The following is a 20,627-nucleotide window of genomic DNA, read 5'->3' as shown; positions in this document are numbered from 1 at the left end:
CTACTGCGACTTCAGAAGCATCTACTTCAAGGACAAAAGGCAAAGCAGGATCTGCATGTTTAAGAATCTGGGCCGAGACAAATAATTCTTTCAATCTTTGAAAGGCAGACTGAGCTTGAGGAGTCCAGAAAAAATGTCTAGAAGAGCTGGTTAAATCTGTAATGGGGGCAATGATTCTAGAAAAGTCTTTAATAAACTTTCTGTAAAAATTGGCGAAACCCACAAATCTTTGAACTGCTTTGCGACTGTCAGGCGTTGGCCACTCAAGAATCGTCGCAACCTTCTTCTTGTCCATACATATTCCTTGATCAGAGATGATGAAGCCTAAGAATTCGATGGAAGTTTTATTAAATTCACACTTTTCCAATTTAGCAAAAAGACCATGGGTCCGGAGTCTGTTGAAAACCCTCTTCATATGTTGAATATGCTCTTCTAACGATGCAGAAAAAATAAGTATGTCATCCAAATAGACAATAACAAATTGATCGAGGATGTCTCTAAAAATATCATTGACGAAGTGCTGAAACGTCGCGGGGGCATTGCAGAGACCAAACGGCATGACAAGGTATTCAAAATGCCCATAGCGAGATCTAAAGGCTGTCTTCCACTCATCGCCCTCCCGAATTCTCACCAAATTGTAGGCCCCTCGTAGGTCGAGCTTTGAGAATATCTTTGCACCTCGAAGATTTTGAAATAGTTCATGAACAAGAGGAAGAGGATAACGATTCTTGACAGTTATATGGTTTAACTGCCTATAGTCAATGCATGGACGTAAAGAGTGATCCTTCTTCTCTACGAAAAATATGCCAGCCCCAGCTGGCGAAGTTGACGGACGGATGAATCCTTTCTTTAAATTCTCGTCAATATAATTCTTTAATACCAGTAGTTCAGGTTCTGAAAGAGGGTAGATACGTCCGAAGGGAATAGCCGCTCCGGGAAGAAGATCAATCGGGCAATCATAAACCCGATGAGGGGGAAGCTTGTCAGCCCCCTTCTCATCAAAAACGTCTAGGAATTCATGCAAAAAGGAAGGTATTGTCGTTAGACGAACATCACCGGGTGTATATAGGGCTAGGGAAGTATTTTCACAACTCTTAGTGGCTAAATGAGTGACACCAAACTTTGAGTTGAATTGCAGAACACCAGTGCACCAATTTATTGAAGGATTGTGACGTCTCAACCAGGGTAATCCAAAAATAACGGGGAACAAAGGAGAAAAAATGACATTGAATACAATAGACTCTGAATAGTAGGGAGTAATCAAAACATTCAGGGGAATCGTCTCATGTGTCACAGGCCCGGAAGAAAGTGGTGACCCATCGGCTGTTCTTACAGAAAAGGGATCTTGTTTAAGACGAATGGGAATGTCGTGATTCTTAACAAACTCAGAGTCAAGGAAACAGTCACAAGCCCCAGAGTCAATGATGGCAGAAGCTTTAATTCTTCCTTGGAGCCACTGTAGAGAAATGGGAAGAATTAATGGTGAAACTCCCCTAGATGAAGTGTTAACGGACAAAAAAGACAGTCTTGTTTTACCTGAAGGACGAGTGGGACAATCCTTCAAGAAATGGCCAGACAAACCGCAGTATAGACAGAGATTTAATTGGCGTCTACGAAGTCTTTCTTCAGGTGAAATGGCCGATCTTAAAAGACCAATTTGCATGGGCTCACCCGATTCCACAGCAGATGAAGAAGAAGAAAAACGAGGGAGCAAAGGAGCCTTGGGAAGGAGCCAGGAAGAAGATCTTTCAGCACGTCTTTCTCTTAGGCGTTGATCCATCTGAATCACCAGATCAATAAGGCCTTCCAGATCAGTAGGCATTGCTACACGAGACAATTCGTCTCTTAAGGCATCAGAGAGACCAATACGGAATTGATGTCTTAAAGCTTTATCATTCCATTCCGTGTCTGCAGCGTACCTCCGGAAGTCTGAGATGTACTCTTCCACGGGTCGTCTTTCTTGACGAAGACAACGAATAGCTGCTTCAGCAGACACGTCACGTCTAGGGTCATCATAGATTTGACCCAATGCCTGGAAAAAAGTACTAGAGTCATTCAGGAGTGGACTTTGACTCTCCATGAGACGATGTGCCCAAGCTTGCGGTTCCCCAGACAGTAGAGAAATAATCACTCCCACCTTGACTTGTTCGGAGGCATAGGTCTGTGGCTTTAAGGAGAAGACCAGGCGGCAGCCATGGAAAAAAGCCCGGAAAAGTTTTCTATCTCCAGCGAATTTTTCAGGTAGCGCCACCTTGGGTTCAGAAAATGCAGGAGCAGAAGCGGTAGGTAGAGCTTGAGATGCGGGAGCTGGAGGGGGGTTGTCAGGAGAAGCAAGATCTTGTAGCTGCAGCTGGATCTGTTGATAACCCCCTTGGAGGTCTCGCACCGCCTTGGTGAGAGAAGTGATTTGCTGCACGAGGGCATCAAATGGCTTAGAGGCTTGATCACCGTCAGACTCCATACTTGGCGAAGTGATACTATCAGGCGCTGTGGTAGGTCTGACGAATTAATAGCCTCCCCTATGCCTCTTACTGGAACTCAGAGCCCGAATGGAGACAGGAATAAGTCCAGGTAGAGAGTAACAGAGGTGCCGGTAGTAGGTGTTCAGCAGCACTTGTGTAGAAACCGAGTCGAAGTAGCCGAATAGGGTAAAACGAGGACGTAGTCAAGCCAGGCAAGGTCAGGAAACAGGATCTGCGGTACCGAGGGAGAATCCGAAAGAAGAGTCGATAAACAGGCCAAAATATTCAGGAAACCAATGGATCAGACAGTCAAAGTTCAGGAACGCTTAGTGTCAAGGCAAGATCACTTCGCAGTGATTTGCAGGCCTCGGCGTCCTTTTACGCGCTGTGCGCATGCGTCAAAAACGGGCGCGCGCCCGCGAACCTTCGTCCGCGCGCGCGCGCGACCAACTCGACGCGGACGCGCCGATGCGCGAAAATGACGCGACCTCTCGCGAGGGCAGACATCAGCACCAGAGGACTGACACCTACTTTGTCTTCCAGTGAGATTATATGGAGCAGACTTCCAACTGCAGGTCTATTCTACATTAAAGTCAGCATGGCTGCCCGTGTGCAGTGATTACTGGACTGATGACTATGGGAGATTGGCCTGCCAGGATATTGGATACAATAGGTAACTATATTACTTCTGTAAAACCTATGCCTTTTATACTCTAGTCTGTATCATAAAGTCAATACTATCAGTAGTACTATTACAGTTTATCTATATACATTCCATCTGAAGACTCTTCAATTTGCCCCAGAAAGGGGGGGGGGATTCCTTGGCAATCCCTGGATCAAGATATAATAACAAAAAATAATAAATCTGAAATAATTATTCTAATATAGATATTTGGATGAGCAATGCTTAGAACACGCAGTACTGGGGTGTTGGACAAACAAAAAAAAGTTTGAAGGGGATTACATATTTTGTAGTAACCCACTTTATAGCTCTGTTGATATTTCTAGGAAGGAGGGAGGACCTAGTAGAAGCATGATCTTGGTGCTGAAAACAAAGGGAGGGCTTCCAGAAGCTTTACAGGACTCCCACAGCCATTTCCAATCAGAAAGACTGTCCATGCAGTATGATTCCCAGTGGTATAAAAACCATACACCAGACCCCACAACCACAGTAGGGTCTGCTGTATGGTTCTGCTTCCCAGGTCCTTCCACTGTTTAAATAGTCCTGACCATTGCAAAACAGGCAGACAAACCGACCATGGGGTGGGGGCAAAGTGATGCTATTGGTGCTGCCCCTGCTTAGATTTGCCCAAAGGAGAGACCTGTAACTCCAACTACCCATAGAGAAACTAATCCTTTACCTACCCAGCTGCAAGATGCCCCGAAACAGAGAAAAGGGAACATAGAAACAAGCACCCAGAGTTTCAGGTAGCCGAGCCCCAATATAACCATCATGTGCCTATGGTTTACTGTACTGTTTTGCACGTAAAGTCTGAGGTGAGATCTTTGTGCATGTTTAATAAAGAAAAAGCAGCTAGGAGAATCATGATAGTAAATAGTGCAGAGCTCCTTTTTATTGAGCAGCTTCAAAAAAGAGGACTATATCTTAAGAAAGAAGTAGACCAGAAATGCTGTAAATTGTGTTTTGTGCTTCTGTTCCAGCTCAAGGCAACCCCAGCCTTTAGCAGTAAAGATCTGTGTCTCCAAAGATGCCCCAGTAGCTCCCCATCTTTTTTTCTGCTGATTCACTGCACATGCTCTGTGCTGCTGTCACTTACTGAGCTTAGGGACCCACTCACAATATACAGTACACATAGAATAGAAATGTCACAATATAAGGCTGATTAGTAATTAATTCAGATTCCCATTACAGTTCAGAAATCAATGCAATTTGCATCAGACCTTAAAGGGATACTGTCATCGGAAAACATGTTTTTTTCAAAATGCATCAATTAATAGTGCTACTCCAGCAGAATTCTGCACTGAAATCCATTTCTCAAAAGAGCCAACAGATTTTTTTATATTCAATTTTGAAATCTGACATGGGGCTAGACATTTTGTCAATTTCCCAGCTGCCCCATGTCATGTGACTTGTGCCTGCACTTTAGGAGAGAAATGCTTTCTGACAGGCTGCTGTTTTTCCTTCTCAATGTAACTGAATGTGTCTCAGTGAGACATGGGTTTTTACTATTGAGTGTTGTTCTTAGATCTACCAGGCAGCTGTTATCTTGTGTTAGGGAGCTGTTATCTGGTTACCTTCCCATTGTTCTTTTGTTTGGCTGCTGGGGGGGGGGGAGAAGGGAGGGGGGTGATATCACTCCAACTTGCAGTACAGCAGTAAAGAGTGATTGAAGTTTATCAGAGCACAAGTCACTTGACTTGGGGTAGCTGGGAAATTGACAATATGTCTAGCCCCATGTCAGATTTCAAAATTGAATATAAAAAAATCTATTTGCTCTTTTCAGAAATGTATTTCAGTGCAGAATTCTGCTGGAGCAGTACTATTAACTGATTCATTTTGAAATTTTTTTTTTTTCCCATGACCGTATCCCTTTAATATTCAGCCCTGTAGCACCAGCTTCTGTGACAGCTTAACCTCATTTTCTGCTTGATAATTTGCAATGACCCCATAGATTTGTTTCTCAACAGCTGCTCAGTAGTGATGGGCGAATTTATTCGCCAGGCGCGCATTCGCGGCGAATTTGCGTGATTCGCGGCAGACGAATAAATTCGCAAAACGCCCGCGAAAATTCGCCGAAAAAATTCGCCGGCGTCAAAATTTTTTTTAAGAAAAACGGACGCCGGCGTCAAAAACGGGCGCCGGCGTCGAAAAAAATGGGCGCCGGCGTCAAAAACGAGACGCCGGCGCCGTTTCGCGAATTTTTCGCGCAAATTCGCCCATCACTAGTGCTCAGACCACACTGAGCATGTGCAGTGCCACTGACACTCACAAATGGCCTAACAAAATCCAAAATTTTAAGGCCTGGATCATTACTAATATAGGGATACTTATCATCTAGGCTGGAGCAGTAAATTCATTATATAAAATACAGGTATGGGATCAATTATCTGTAAACCTGTTATTCAGAAAACTCTAAATTACTGGAAGGCTATGTCCCATAAACTCCATCTTAATCAACTAATTAAAATTTGTAAAAAATATCCTTTTCTCTGTACAGGTATGGGACCTATTATCCAGAATGCTCGGAACGTGGGGCTTTCCGAATAACGGAACTTTCTGTAATTTGGATCTTCATACTTTAATGGGCAGATTTACTTATGGTTGAATGGGTTAATTAACCCTCGATATTTGACTCGCGAATTGAAATCCTTCGACTTCGAATATCGAAGTCGAAGGATTTAACGCAAATAGTTTGATCAAACGATTTTTAGTTCGATCAAACGATTAAATCCTTCAAATTGTTCAATTCGAAGGATTTTAATCCATCAATCGAACGATTTTTCTTCGACCTAAAAATGGTTCCAAAGCCTATGGGGACCTTCCCCATAGGCTAACATTGACTTCGGTAGGTTTTAGGTGGCGAACTAGGGGGTCGAAGTTTTTTTTTAAAGAGACAGTACTTCGACTATCGAATGGTCGAATCGTTTAACGATTTTTAGTTCGCATTGTTCGATTCGAAGTCGTAGTCGAAGGTCGAAGTAGCCAATTCGATGGTCGAAGTAGCCAAAAAAATCATTCGAAATTCAAATTTTTTTTTATTCTACTCCTTCACTCAAACGAAGTAAATGTGCCCCTAAATCTAATAGAAAATCATGAAAACATTACATATACCCAATGGGCTGGTTCTGCTTTCAATATGTATTAATTATATCTTAGTTTGGATCAAGTTCAATATACTGTTTTGTTATTAAAGAGAAAAAGGAAATAATTTTTAAAATTCTGGATTATTTGGATAAAATGGAGTCTATGGGAGACAGCCTTTCCATAAATTCTGAATTTTTTGGATAACGGGTTTCAGGATAACGGATCCTATACCTGTAATAATGAAACACGAAACATGTGGCATGATCAATAATAAAAATGCAACTTGCAGTTAATCTGCCTATAGTGTGTGATTCCCAAACCCTGGATATACATTCTAATAATAAAAAAGTACCTTGTACTTGATCCTGACTAAGATACAATTAATCCTTATTAGCAGTTTATTATATCAGCATAGACTGGTGTTGGTTATTATAGAAGAATAAAGTGAATGTACAGTAACTCTACTGAAAAATAAGGTTCATTTTCCCTTTAATTCCATTATATTCCTTCTACTCCCCATTTTTATATTTGCTACCAATATATGAATCCACAAAACTCTGTTTATTCTTTTGTTTAGAAGCAGCTATTATAGATCTGATAGTTTACAGTCCCCATACGCCCATAATGGGTTCTTCCGCTTAAACAATGGATCTCAGACCAGGCAGTTCAATGCCAGCCTTCATTACAGGTATGATTATTATGTGCTCTGTTTTAGTAACAAACTAAGAATATATACATTTATTTCTGACACATGGGGCACATGTAAGAAGAAGTGAAAAGCTTGCCCCAGTTCTACTAACCAATCAGCAGGAAGCATTTACTGGACTGCAGGCTCATAGCAAACACCTGATTAACTAATGTGGGATACAACATTGGAGCAAACTTTAATCCTAATATTACATTCTGATAAATTAAAACATGAATCTTCTTTAATAAATTTGTCAGTGGATTAAACACTTTCCTCATAAGCAGTTTTGATCAATCCTAAAACAGAATCCAGAAAGATGCCCCAATTGAACTTATAATAAATAAATGGGTTTTATAGCTTATAATAAACATATACTGTATATATCTAATGACGTTCTGTTCTGCAGCTCTTCCTGTTTATCGGGACAAGTGGTCTCATTACGTTGCATAAGTAAGTGTTATAATATAATCAGCTCAATAAATGTATATGAAAATATATAAAACTGCCTTTTGGCAAAACAGCTGAAAACAGGAGTAGAAATTTTACACAGTTAACTTACCTTCCACAATTTGTTAATTTCCCTCTAGTGATGGGCGAATTTATCCCATTTCATTTCACTAAAAAATACCAGAATTTCCCAAAATTTCAATTTGCCTGCGGATTTTCGCTGCAATTTCGCAAAATAATTCCCTGGCGGTGAAACAAGGAAATTTGGCGCAAATTCACGCCTGCCAAATTTATTCGCCCATCACTATTCCCCTTCAGCTACAGCCTGTTGGGCAGCTCCAGAGTACTCTGACTTGGCCTTGCTTTCTTTCTTGAGGACATGTCCAGCTATGTCATTCTACAGATTTGACACTTGCCTGACTCCATTGGGGACTCTTATGATTCCCTCCAATGGGGGTTTTAGTGTTCCATCTCTCCCAATTCTATATCACTCAAATTCCTTTGTGTCAGTCTGTACTCTAGCTAATGCTGAGCTTCAGTTTGATTGTTCAGATATCCAATATCAACCTTTTGTACCTAGGGCCTGACATTATAGGATTGTCTTCTCCTACTGAAGTGTCCTACCTCACAGTTCAATCACCCAATGCTCTTCACCAAGTTGTTCCACAGATGCCTAACAAAAATGTCACTCTTCTTATAACCTATAGAGAAGAAACCCCCCACCTGGGCTTACTGGGACCTCCTATTTTCAGAACTTTCTCAATCAATTCTGGTCTGAATGGACATCAAGGGGCAGATTTACTAAGCTAGAGTGAATTTTCGAAGTCCAAAAAGTTTGAATTTCTTGGATTTTTTGGATACTTCGACCATCGTTCGATTCAAAGGATTTAATCGTTCGATCGAAAGATTTTTATTGGAACGATCGTATGCTATTTTAGCGCTAAATTCGATGGTCGAATTTCGAGGGTTTTAACCCCTCGAAATTCGACCCATGATAAATCTGCCCCTGACTGTTCTAAAGCTAAAACCTGCCAAAAACGGCCTCTGTCTTAGACTTGTGTTTCTTTCCTTCTAAAGGATGCATGCGTATGGAGATCTTTACATGCCTCCAGTTTGATCTGGCTGTGTAACATCCTGCCTGGGTTTGAGCTAGTGACCTTAAGGTTACTATGTAGTCTCCTATACTCATGTGCCATACAGACAGACCTCTTAGGTCCTGGTTCACTATTATAGGTATTATAGGTATCCTTGTATTCCTTGGTGGGCACGGTGAATTCAGCTGGCCACAGGTGCTCCATTAGTCTGGCTATATAACCCCTGCACTGATTCACTGCTTATTATTGGTCTAGAGTGCATGTTCATAGGTGCTGTTCCTTATATTCCTGCTATGTGCTCCTGTCCCCTGTGTGACTTCTTGGTTCTGACCCCGCTTGTTCCTAATCACAATTCTGTTCCTGTAATCTGTTTCTGACCTGGCCTATCTGACTACATACAGCTCCTTCCGTACTGCATCCTTCCCCAGAGAATGTTTGGCTCCCTTGCCTGCCCTTGTAGGACTATTTGTTCCTTGTGGGGTAAGTCCTAGCAGCACCCGAGTAAATGAGGGCCAGGCCCAAAGCCAAAGGTGGCTGTTATAGACAGAAGAGCACGTCTAGACAGGAATCCAGTCACTCCCCTGGGAGTTTGGATTTGCCACAGACTGTCCTGGTTGGCATAAGAAAATTGCTGAGCTCATCAATTTGTATTGATTTTAAGGCATGACTGATCATAATGCTTTCCCTTCCTTCTGCCTGTCGTTTTATTACTGATAATTTCCCCTTGATCCTGACACCACTTTAATTCTCTTATCCACAGGCTGTGGTGAACCTTACAACAGTGCAGTCAGTCTAATAGTAGGAGGAACTAATGCTGCCTTAGGAAACTGGCCATGGCAAGTCAGTCTACGGTACAAAACAGGAGCTTTATGTGGTGGCTCCATCATTTCTCCCAAGTGGATAGTGACTGCAGCTCACTGTGTATATGGGTAAGTTGTTGCACATCAAATGGTTATAGTAATGTCTTGTTTTTGAAGTGTCAATATTGTTCGTTATAATCAGAGTGATGTCACTTGTATTACACGACTTGTTAAAAAATGTCTGTTCTAAGAAGTTTGATTTCCCAAGCTTAAAATCCAAAGATATCAGTATTTATCTTCAATGTCCATGGATTTGATTATGGCATGGTGTCTTTAATGACATGGGAAAGACTGGTACCTACTGCCCAGATGTAATATTGTCTAGGGCCTAGGCAAAAGACAGTGGGGAAACCTGACTTAGGACGGGTCTTCTTTATAGTCAGGTTCCTAATAAGTAGTGATGGGCGAACAAATTCGCAAAACGCCCGCGAAAATTCGCGGCAAAAATTCGCCGGCGTCCAAAAAAAATTCCCGAACAAAACGCCCGTTTTTGACGCCGGCATCAAAAACGGGCGCCGGCGTCAAAAAAACGGGCTCTGGCGTCAAAAACTAGACGCCGGCACCGTTTCGCGATTTTTTCGCCAACAAGTCTTTCTTAATCTTCCTCAATTAAATGTATTAGAAAGCTTTCTGAAAACTAACTGACTGACTGAGATAGAATATCCCCAAAAAAATCTGAAAACTGAGCATCACACAATCTTCTGTTTTCCTAGTGGGTCTACTGGATCTGCATCTGGATGGCGGGTTTTTGCTGGGGTACTGACCTTACCAAGTTCATGTGGAGCCAATTGCTATTCCGTGAAAAGAATAATTCCACATCCTGGTTATAATGCTTCCAATCATGATAACGATATCGCCCTAATGAAACTAAACAATGAAATAACATTTGGCTGTAAGTATGAAAGATATAAATGTTTGCAGTTAACAGAACCAAGTCCAATAGCAAGAGCTGTGCTAACACTAGATAAGTATCTATTATATAGGGACAGAGACAAGGGGAAAGTGCTGGATTTTATTGTCCAACAATGGCAAAAAGTCATTTTAAGAGTTGTGAAACAATGGTAGAAATTTACTGACTTTGGCCGTAAAGAATAAATGCCATAGCTAATATGCTTGATCTATTTCTGATATTTCCTTGACTATGGAATGATTCTATACTCTATTAGACGGTGGTCATATACTGTTCTTTGAGGTAGCTGCTATTACCTGGGAAGTAAACATAGAAACTGTGGGTTTGCTTCTTATTAAAGGGGTGGTTCACCTTTAAGTTAATGTTTAGTATGTTATAGAATGACCAATTCTAAGCAACTTTTCAATTGGTCTTCATTATTTATTGTGTATAGTTTTTAAATGATTGGCCTTTTCCTCCTGACTCTTTCCAGCTTTCAAATGGGGGGTCACTGACCCCCATCTAAAAACAAACTCTCTGTAAAGCATACACATTTATTATGATTGATATGTTTTATTAATCGTCTTTCTATTCAGGCCTCTCCTATTCATATTCCAGTCTCTTATTCAAATTGGTGCATGGTTGCTAGGGTAACTTGGACCCTAGTAACCAGTGCTGAAATAGCAGACTGGCAAACTGTGAAATTAAAAGCTAAATATCTCAAAAAAAACACACATAAAAAAATGTCTCTCTACAACATACTAAAAGTTAACTCAAATGTGAACAAAACCTTTAAATAAACTGGCTATTGAAGAACTTTTGTTGTACCTCAAATTGATAAGGTATAGTTTGGCACAAAGTAGTACAACTTATTGGAGACATTTTTGTTATGTAAATGTAGACTTACAGTAGGTTTCCTTTAATGCTTCCCTGAAATGTAGATGTCCCAGGGTGGAGTGCTTCTACCAGTGTATAACACCCGTTTGGTTTCAGGTGCCGCCAGGTGTAGGGCCCAAAACTGACAATGGTCCGAAACAATATCTTGAAAAAACAAAAACACCAATGGTACAACTGATGCAGTTGAACTTCCTGCAAGGAAGGCAATATGGTACATGCACTCCAATGGAGCTATAAGAGTAGAAACAGAAAGTTCAGCTGGTGGGGTATTATTCTCCTCTATAGTGTGAAAAGCTAAACCTCTGCCCAACCCATGGACCATTTGGCTCTTCCACTGAGTTAAGGTGGGATCTAGGTGGATCTGGGGTAGCACGAGGGGGCAAAGTTATTCCACTTCAAGTCATTAGCCATGATTCTTTACTAAAAATGGAGAAATCTTAAAACTCATATTTTTACAGATAACACCCAGCCGGTGTGCTTACCCAATGCTGGAATGTTCTGGAAGGCTGGAACACAATGTTGGATATCTGGTTGGGGTTCGACCTCTCAAGGAGGTAAGACAAGGTCTAATATTTTAAGTTACAAGTCTTTATAAAATTCCTGCTATTTCATAAACAGAGAAACAAATTTGATAGACAAACATGATGTAGTAAAAAATATGTTGAAGGCTCAGTAACATAAATATGTTACTGTATTAGGGTTGCACAACCAACATGGTGTTAATTTCCCTCTTTTCAGAAGATTGGGCACTGAAAAGATTAAGGTCCCCACCATTATCTACAGACTCTGTATCATCAAAAGATGTTATTATCTAAACAATTTACCACCATGTAACTGTTCACAAAAGAAAACACAAAAAATGGTCATATCTTTCTTCAGCTGACCCTCCAGTATTTTTTGTCAAAGTACATGACCACAGCAATCTCAAAAACAGTGTATTGAGAGGATAAAAATAACAAAGTATGCTCTAGAAACCCTGGATGTACCATTACTTTTGGAGGTGATGGTGCTCCAGGGATTCCCTGCATTTCACTGCTATCAATTCACAAGAAGACTATAAGCAGAATTGCAAGAAGAACCTTCGACACAAGTCCCTTTACTGAATGGGATTTTTTTTTTTTTTTTTCACAACGGCAACTGTGTTTTTCCTCTCAAAGTAAAACTATACACGGTAGGTCTCTATAAAAATATATAGCATAAAGCCCTGCTTATCTTATCAAAACCAGTTTCATTAAAAATTATACTTTTTCAGTAGTATATGCCATTGGGTAATTCTAGGTAGAAGACATTCTAAAGGTCACCCCTGGGATCATACAATTCACAGTGCACACAAACAAACCAAGGAAATGCGTTTATGTTAGGTCACATTAGCCAATGAATGGACAAAGTTCTGTTTTTTACTCACATACTTCTTCTGGTTACAGAATTGCATTATTTCTAGTTAGGTGATCATTGAGGGAGCTGAATTTTTCATTCTTTGGGTACCCTCATTGTAGTATGTCCAATTGTTTCTAAATAATGAGGAATAGCATTACTTGGCACAATGATCATCGTAACAAAGGTACAGCTGTAGGAGAGATATAATAACCTTAGAAAGAATTTACATTTAAGAGGGGAGAGCAGGGGTACCTAACATTTTTTTACCCGTGAGCCACAAGAATTTGGGGAGCAACACTAGTATGAAAAAAATCCCTAGGGATACAAAATAAGGGCTATGATTGGCCATTTGGTAGCCCCTAAATGGATTGGCACTTAAAATGTCCTTCAAGCCTGGAATTCAAAAATAAGCACCTGATTTGAGGCCACTGGGAGCAACATCCAAGGGGTTGGTGAGCAACATGTTTCTCCTGAGACACTGGTTGTGGATCACTGGAGTATAGCCTAAGGCAAACCCCAAACCACAAAGGTAACCATTGGTAATATACTGGAGTATGCTGGCTGTGGTCCAGCAATATTTGATGAGGGCGCCCTCCCCTTCCGCAAGATTGCGCATGTGCATATTATCTTAGTGGAGTAATAAGTGTCTTTCGCGCTTGGTGCTCCGGGATTGCGGCAAATACACCTGCGGCTGGGCCTCACCGCAAATCCGGCCCTGACCCAGATCTTTCTCCCTCAGACTGCCCCTGTTGTGACTATAAATGCTTTTGATGGTCTACCCCTTTGAGGAATCATCTTGATAAAAAATTCTTTATTCGTGATCTGATTTTTCTGTTTCAGATACCCCTAAACACCACCTTCCTTTTTTTAAATTTTTCTTTTTTTACATTTTATTTCCAGGTAAGATTTCTCCGACTATGAAGAATGCTGCAGTTCAATTAATTTCCTTGAAAGTGTGCAACCAACCCAACGTATACAGTGGGAGCATTACCTCTTCTATGATATGTGCTGGTAATCTTTCTGGAGGTGTAGATGCATGCCAGGTATGCCTTACTCTTTGCAACATATACAGATCAATGTACAAATAGATTAAGGAGCACATGTTGAGAGACACAAGGAGATGTATATTAATTGTGCCTTGGGTGCATGGCACAAAGGTTCCATTTGCACACTATGCCTACATACATTTTGTTTCCCCAAACAAAATATACACAATAGGAGAACACAAATGCTCTGTCCATATAAATCTCATAATGATGCAGGTGCAACTTGTGTTATATGATTTCAAATAGCATAATAATATAAGAATAATTAAATGGATTGTGCCAATTTTTTCAAATCTTTATGTTGCTCACACTTATTAAATAAGACCAAATTTAATATATAGTCATCCACAGAAAGGGTTACCAGAATATATTTCCATAACAATTTGAATTGGAATGGTTTTTATAAATAGATACCAAAATGTGCCTGTTCATATTAAAGACATGTTCGTGCAGAATCCTTGGGCAATGGGGCTGAGAAGAGGAATCTATTCAATTATATTAACGGTAAAGGGAAACATTTCCATTACGAAACACAGAAATGGTTTGTAACCAAAGCAATACAGGTATGAGACCTGTTATTTAGAATGCTTAGGACCTCGACTTTTCCGGATAACAGATCTTTCCATAATTTTGATCTTGATACCTTAATTCTACTAGAAAATCATATAAACATTAAATAAACCCAATAGGCTGGTTTTACTTCCAATAAGGATTAATTATATCTTAGTTTGGTACAAGCTACTTTTTTTTATTACAGAGAAAAAGCAAATTATTTCTAAAATTCTATAACTTGAATAAAATTGAGTCTATGGGAGATGGCCTTTCTGTAATTTTCATCATTTTTAAAAATTGCGACTATTATATTGGAGTCTATGGGAGAGTGACTGTATAATGGGTTTCCAGATAACAGATGCCATACTAGTACATGTCCCACTTACTTGGGTTATTTAAACAATAGGTATAAATTAATACTTGTTGCTTGTCTGCTGGCTGATTTTTTTCACTAGTTCCCGAAGCTTATAGAAAGTACAGAGAACAAGCTAAATCTGATGCCAATTGGACTGAAGTTGTTATACGGAACTTAACAATGTTTAGTCTCTGCCGCGGTGGAGCTGAAAATCTGCAATATGTTCCCTATCACAAGTAGAGATGTCGCGAACTGTTCGCCGGCGAACTTGTTCGCGCGAACATCGGGTGTTCGCGCTCGCCGGAAGTTCGCGAACGTCGCGCGACGTTCGCCATTTTGGGTTCGCCATTGTTGGCGCTTTTTTTTGCCCTCTCACCCCAGACCAGCAGGTACATGGCAGCCAATCAGGAAGCTCTCCCCTGGACCACTCCCCTTCCCTATAAAAACCGAAGCCCTGCAGCGTTTTTTCACTCTGCCTGTGTGTGCTGAAGAGATAGTGTAGGGAGAGAGCTGCTGCCTGTTAGTGATTTCAGGGACAGTTGAAAGTTTGCTGGCTAGTAATCGTTTTGATACTGCTCTGTTATTGGAGGGACAGAAGTCTGCAGGGGTTTGAGGGACATTTAAGCTTAGGTAGCTTTGCTGGCTAGTAATCTACCTTCTACTGCAGTGCTCTGTATGTAGCTGCAGTGGGCAGCTGTCCTGCTTCTGATCTCATCTGCTGACTGCTGCAATAACAGTAGTCCTTGTAAGGACTGCTTTTATTTATTTTTTTGTTGTTTTACTACTACTACTACTACTACTATAAGAGCCCAGTGCTATTAGTCTAGCAGTGTTGGGGAGTGGGACTGGTGTGCTAATCTGCTGCTCCTAGTAGTTCAGCAGCACCAACTTTAATTTTTTTTTTTTAATATTCATTTTTTTTTATTTTACTTTTTTTATTTTACTACCGCTGTAGTAGTGTATAAGTTGACCTTTTAGGCATTATTTGCCCTGTAGGCATTATTTGCACACTGTTTTCTTCAACCCGCCATCTAGCTGTGTGACCTTGTTCACATTCTGTCTAAATATCCATAATATTACCGTCTCCAGAAAAAACACCGGAGTGACTTTTTTCAAGCAGCCATAATATATTTTACGTAATCCGTATCCACCGCTGTAGTAGTGTATACGTTGACCTTGTAGGCATTATTTGCACAGTGTTTTCTTCAACCCGCCATCTAGCTGTGTGAGCTTGTTCACATTTTGTCTAAATATTGATAATATTATCGTCTCTAGAAAAACCACTTGAGTTACTTTTTTTCAAGCAGCATTCATATATTTTACGTAATCCGTATCCACCGCTGTAGTAGTGTATACGTTGACCTTGTAGGCATTATTTGCACACTGTTTTCTTCAACCCGCCATCTAGCTGTGTGACCTTGTTCACATTCTGTCTAAATATCCATAATATTACCGTCTCCAGAAAAAACACCGGAGTGACTTTTTTCAAGCAGCCATAATATATTTTACGTAATCCGTATCCACCGCTGTAGTAGTGTATACGTTGACCTTGTAGGCATTATTTGCACACTGTTTTCTTCAACCCGCCATCTAGCTGTGTGACCTTGTTCACATTCTGTCTAAATATCCATAATATTACCGTCTCCAGAAAAAACACCGGAGTGACTTTTTTCAAGCAGCCATAATATATTTTACGTAATCCGTATCCACCGCTGTAGTAGTGTATACGTTGACCTTGTAGGCATTATTTGCACACTTTTTTCTTCAACCCGCCATCTAGCTGTGTGACCTTGTTCACATTCTGTCTAAATATCCATAATATTACCGTCTCCAGAAAAAACACCGGAGTGACTTTTTTCAAGCAGCCATAATATATTTTACGTAATCCGTATCCACCGCTGTAGTAGTGTATACGTTGACCTTGTAGGCATTATTTGCACACTGTTTTCTTCAACCCGCCATCTAGCTGTGTGACCTTGTTCACATTCTGTCTAAATATCCATAATATTACCGTCTCCAGAAAAAACACCGGAGTGACTTTTTTCAAGCAGCCATAATATATTTTACGTAATCCGTATCCACCGCTGTAGTAGTGTATACGTTGACCTTGTAGGCATTATTTGCACACTGTTTTCTTCAACCCGCCATCTAGCTGTGTGACCTTGTTCACATTCTGTCTAAATATCCATAATATTACCGTCTCCAGAAAAAACACCGGAGTGACTTTTTTCAAGCAGCATTCATATATTTTACGTAATCCGTATCCACCGCTGTAGTAGTGTATACGTTGACCTTGTAGGCATTGTTTGCCCAGTTTTTTTGGCCGCAGCCACTGAAGCACAGAGGCCAGAAAAAATATGCCATATAAATGCTGAAAATAGTCATTTTTTGCCATACGTTGACTCAACGTATATGGCAAAAAATTACTATTTTCAGCATTTATATGGCATATTTTTTCTGGCAACTGTGCTTCAGTGGCTGCGACCAAAAAAACTGGGCAAACAATGTCTACAAGGTCAACGTATGGCGAAAAATTACTATTTTCAGCATTTATATGGCATATTTTTTCTGGCAACTGTGCTTCAGTGGCTGCGACCAAAAAAACTGGGCAAACAATGCCTACAAGGTCAACGTATGGCAAAAAATGACTATTTTCAGCATTTATATGGCATATTTTTTCTGGCAACTGTGCTTCAGTGGCTGCGACCAAAAAAACTGGGCAAACAATGCCTACAAGGTCAACGTATGGCAAAAAATGACTATTTTCAGCATTTATATGGCATATTTTTTCTGGCAACTGTGCTTCAGTGGCTGCAACCAAAAAAACTGGGCAAACAATGTCTACAAGGTCAACGTATGGCGAAAAATTACTATTTTCAGCATTTATATGGCATATTTTTTATGGCAACTGTGCTTCAGTGGCTGCGTCCAAAAAAACTGGGCAAACAATGCCTACAAGGTCAACGTATGGCAGTTGTTTAAAGAGAACAGTAGATTACTAGCCAGCAAAGCTACCTAAGCTAAAATGTCCCTCAAATCCCTGCAGACTTCTGTCCCTCCAATACAGAGCAGTATCAAGCAGATTACTAGCCAGCAAACTTACTATCATCTGTCCCTGAAATCACTAACAGCTCTCCCCCTACACTATCTCTTCCAAGCACACACAGGCAGATTTTTCAGATACATTTTTGCCCTTGATCCCCCTCTGGCATGCCACTGTCCAGGTCGTTGCACCCTTTAAACAACTTTAAAATCATTTTTCTGGCCAGAAATGTCTTTTCTAGATGTTAAAGTTCGCCTTCCCATTGAAGTCTATGGGGTTCGCGAACCGTTCGCGAACCGCTCGCATTTTTGCGCAAGTTCGCGAATATGTTCGCGAACTTTTTTTCCGACGTTCGCTACATCCCTAATCACAAGAGTCTATTTGATACTTTAAAGGGGTTGTTCACCTTTAAATTAACTTTTAGTATGGGAGTGATATTCTGAGACAATTTGCAATTGTTTTTAATTTTTTATTATTTGTGGTTTTTGAGTTATTTAGCTTTTTATTCAGCAGCTCTCCAGTTTATAATTTCAGCAATATGGTTGCTAGGGTCCAAATTACCCTAGCAACCATGCATTGATTTGAATAAGAGACTGGAATATGAATAGGAGAGGCCCTGAATTCAATTTTACTCAAAATTTGATTGGGGGGGTAATTTATTAAAAAAGATCAAATATGTCAAACTCTGACTAATTTTACTGATCTGAAAACTTGAATCAAATTTGATTTGAATTCCACCAAACTCAATTCAAGTTTTTTCTCTGAAAAAAACTTGAATGTCAGGAAGGCTACAAACATCTCCAAATGGGTCACAGGACCTCTCCCATTAACTTATACTGGAATTCGGCAGGTTTTAGATGGCGAATAGTCAAATTCAAATTCTTAAAGGGTCAGAGTATGATAAATCTCAAAAAATCTAATTCGACTTTTTTTTAAAAAAAATAAATAAATAAACTCTAATCGAGTTTGGATAATTCCCTAGTCACATTTGACAGTTTTGTCCATAAAATAAAATCGAAAATTCAAATTAGAAATTTTCAATTTGACCCTTAATAAATCTGCCCCTAAATGTTTAGCCTTACAGGGCACTTGTTTTTTAGATGGGGCCAGTGACCCCCTTATGAAAGCTGGAAAGATTCAGAAGAAAAAGGCAAATAATTCAAAAACTGTAAAAAAGGCTGATTGAAAAGTTTTTTGGAAGTAGCCATTCTATAATATACTAAAAGTTAACATAAAGGAGAAGGAAAGATCAAAACTAAGTAAGCTTTATCAGAATATAAATACACCATGTCAAAGGAAACACCACACATGCTCAGTTTGCTTCTCTCCCCTCCCTCCTCCCCTCCCTGCTGTAATCTGAGCCCAGAGCTATGAGTGAGCAGGGAGGGACTCAGACAGGAAGTGATGTCACACCAAGCTAATATGGCAGCTGCTATCCTAAACAAACAGAGAGATAGATTCTAGAGCTGTTTACTGGTAGGGTAAAGAATTCTACAGAATAAATATAGCTTTCTAGTTTGCACTACTGTGGCTAATCTATTGGCAATACATTGCCTTGGTAGTTTTCTTTCTCCTTTAAAGGTGAACCACCCCTTTAAGCAGGAGTCATATAGTAACTGTAACTTAAAACAATTTCTAAATGATTTGTTTTGATTTCATAGGGGGACAGCGGAGGACCTTTAGTAACCAAAACAAATGGCACTTGGTGGCTTGTTGGTGACACCAGCTGGGGATATGGTTGTGCACAAGCCAATAAACCTGGAGTATATGGGAATATGACAACGTTCTTGCATTGGATATATTTACAGATGAGGGTAAGACACAATGATTTTTATACACTTGAACCCACACAAGCTGCATCAGTTAGAATTCTGAAAACAAACATTTTGTTGATTATTGCACTTAAAGTGTTGTATGTGCCAACAAATCCTTTTCTTTGTTTTATTTAATTGTGGTAACATTTCCCTTTTTTTTGTCTCAGCCCTGAAATAGATCCTTAGAAAAGTTCCAATAATTTGCTGAGTGCCCAGTAATAACTATTTATTATTATTATTAACATGTATTTATATAGCGCCAACATATTGCGTAGCACTGTAAAGTAAATGTGATTATACAACTACATCACATGAAATATATACATAGAATATATGGAGTAACAAACATCACAATCAATAGCGGTACAAAAGGTGAGGAAGGCCCTATGCATAGGCATACAGTCTAAAGGGAAGGGAGTAATACACAAGGTGTGGGAGTGGGCAAGATCGAATTAAATGGGTGAGAAATGTGGTGTTGTATGTGGTGTTGCGTTTGGTAGTTAAGCAGAGTGAGGGAAGGCTTCTCGAAAGAAGTGCGTTTTCAGAGATTTCTTGAAAGCAGAAAGGTTGGGAGAAAGTCGGACAGACCGTGGGAGAGAATTCCAGAGGAGGGGTGCAGCCTTTGCAAAGTCTTGAATGCGAGCATGTTGGGTCTCTGTCCACTCGCATTTAGACATATCATACAGAGCAATCTTCTGGATCCAAGAAAATTGTGGCTTTCATGGAGATTTCTTGACCTGAAGTGCATGGAGTATTTTAGCAATGTTTTGCAATGTGTACTTTTAAGCTTTTCCATGTCTTTAATATACAGCAAGCAAGAATTGATCACTGAAAATTGCATATATATGGGCAATGCTCAACCCCTTTGCAGTACCATTGACAACAAGTAAATAATAATAAATAATAATCATGTACAATTTATACATATACACTCCAATGCAACTTCAAGACTGTTCTATACAAAATCTTGCACTTCTGCCCCATATATTTTGCATGACTTATCTTTATTGCCTAATAACATGACTTGTGTTTATCAATTGCAGACTTACAGCTGATCAGTGATCCTCATGATTTTATTCTGATGAATGAACTCGAGAACTTACGTCAATGAGAGAATACAGCTAATTATTTATAACTGAAAATTGCTATTCCTATTGCTGCCATAGAATTACAGGGTTTCTTGAAATATTTATTGAAGTTGAAGTGCCTTGGGTATACACAGCACACATGGTAACATAGAAAAGTAAGTTGAAAAAATACCCATGTCCATCAAGTTCAACCTAAATAAAACCTGCCTAACTGCCAGTTGATCCAGAGGAAGGCAAAAAAAAACTCAT

The 20,627-nt window shown here is 39.9% G+C and overlaps 1 protein-coding gene across 2 annotated transcripts in view; it reads left to right on the top strand.

Annotated features, from left to right (window-relative positions):
• LOC121393120 (transmembrane protease serine 2-like) overlaps window positions 1-20,627 on the top strand; it is a 40,491-nt gene extending 19,864 nt beyond the window's left edge. For both annotated transcript variants that reach the window (XM_041581522.1, XM_041581521.1), the window contains 9 exons: window positions 3,006-3,135; window positions 6,806-6,916; window positions 7,323-7,366; window positions 9,218-9,386; window positions 10,031-10,209; window positions 11,562-11,657; window positions 13,381-13,523; window positions 19,138-19,290; window positions 20,334-20,627. In XM_041581522.1, coding sequence (XP_041437456.1) covers window positions 3,006-3,135; window positions 6,806-6,916; window positions 7,323-7,366; window positions 9,218-9,386; window positions 10,031-10,209; window positions 11,562-11,657; window positions 13,381-13,523; window positions 19,138-19,290; window positions 20,334-20,345 — 1,037 coding nt within the window. In that variant the 3' untranslated portion in view covers window positions 20,346-20,627. The remainder of the gene's footprint in view (window positions 1-3,005; window positions 3,136-6,805; window positions 6,917-7,322; window positions 7,367-9,217; window positions 9,387-10,030; window positions 10,210-11,561; window positions 11,658-13,380; window positions 13,524-19,137; window positions 19,291-20,333) is intronic.

Source organism: Xenopus laevis, chromosome 2L, assembly GCF_017654675.1.
Source record: "Xenopus laevis strain J_2021 chromosome 2L, Xenopus_laevis_v10.1, whole genome shotgun sequence".
Taxonomy (NCBI): Eukaryota; Metazoa; Chordata; class Amphibia; order Anura; family Pipidae; genus Xenopus; species Xenopus laevis.
Note: the sequence above shows the minus strand (reverse complement) of the source record. Positions and strands in the feature narration are given on the sequence as shown.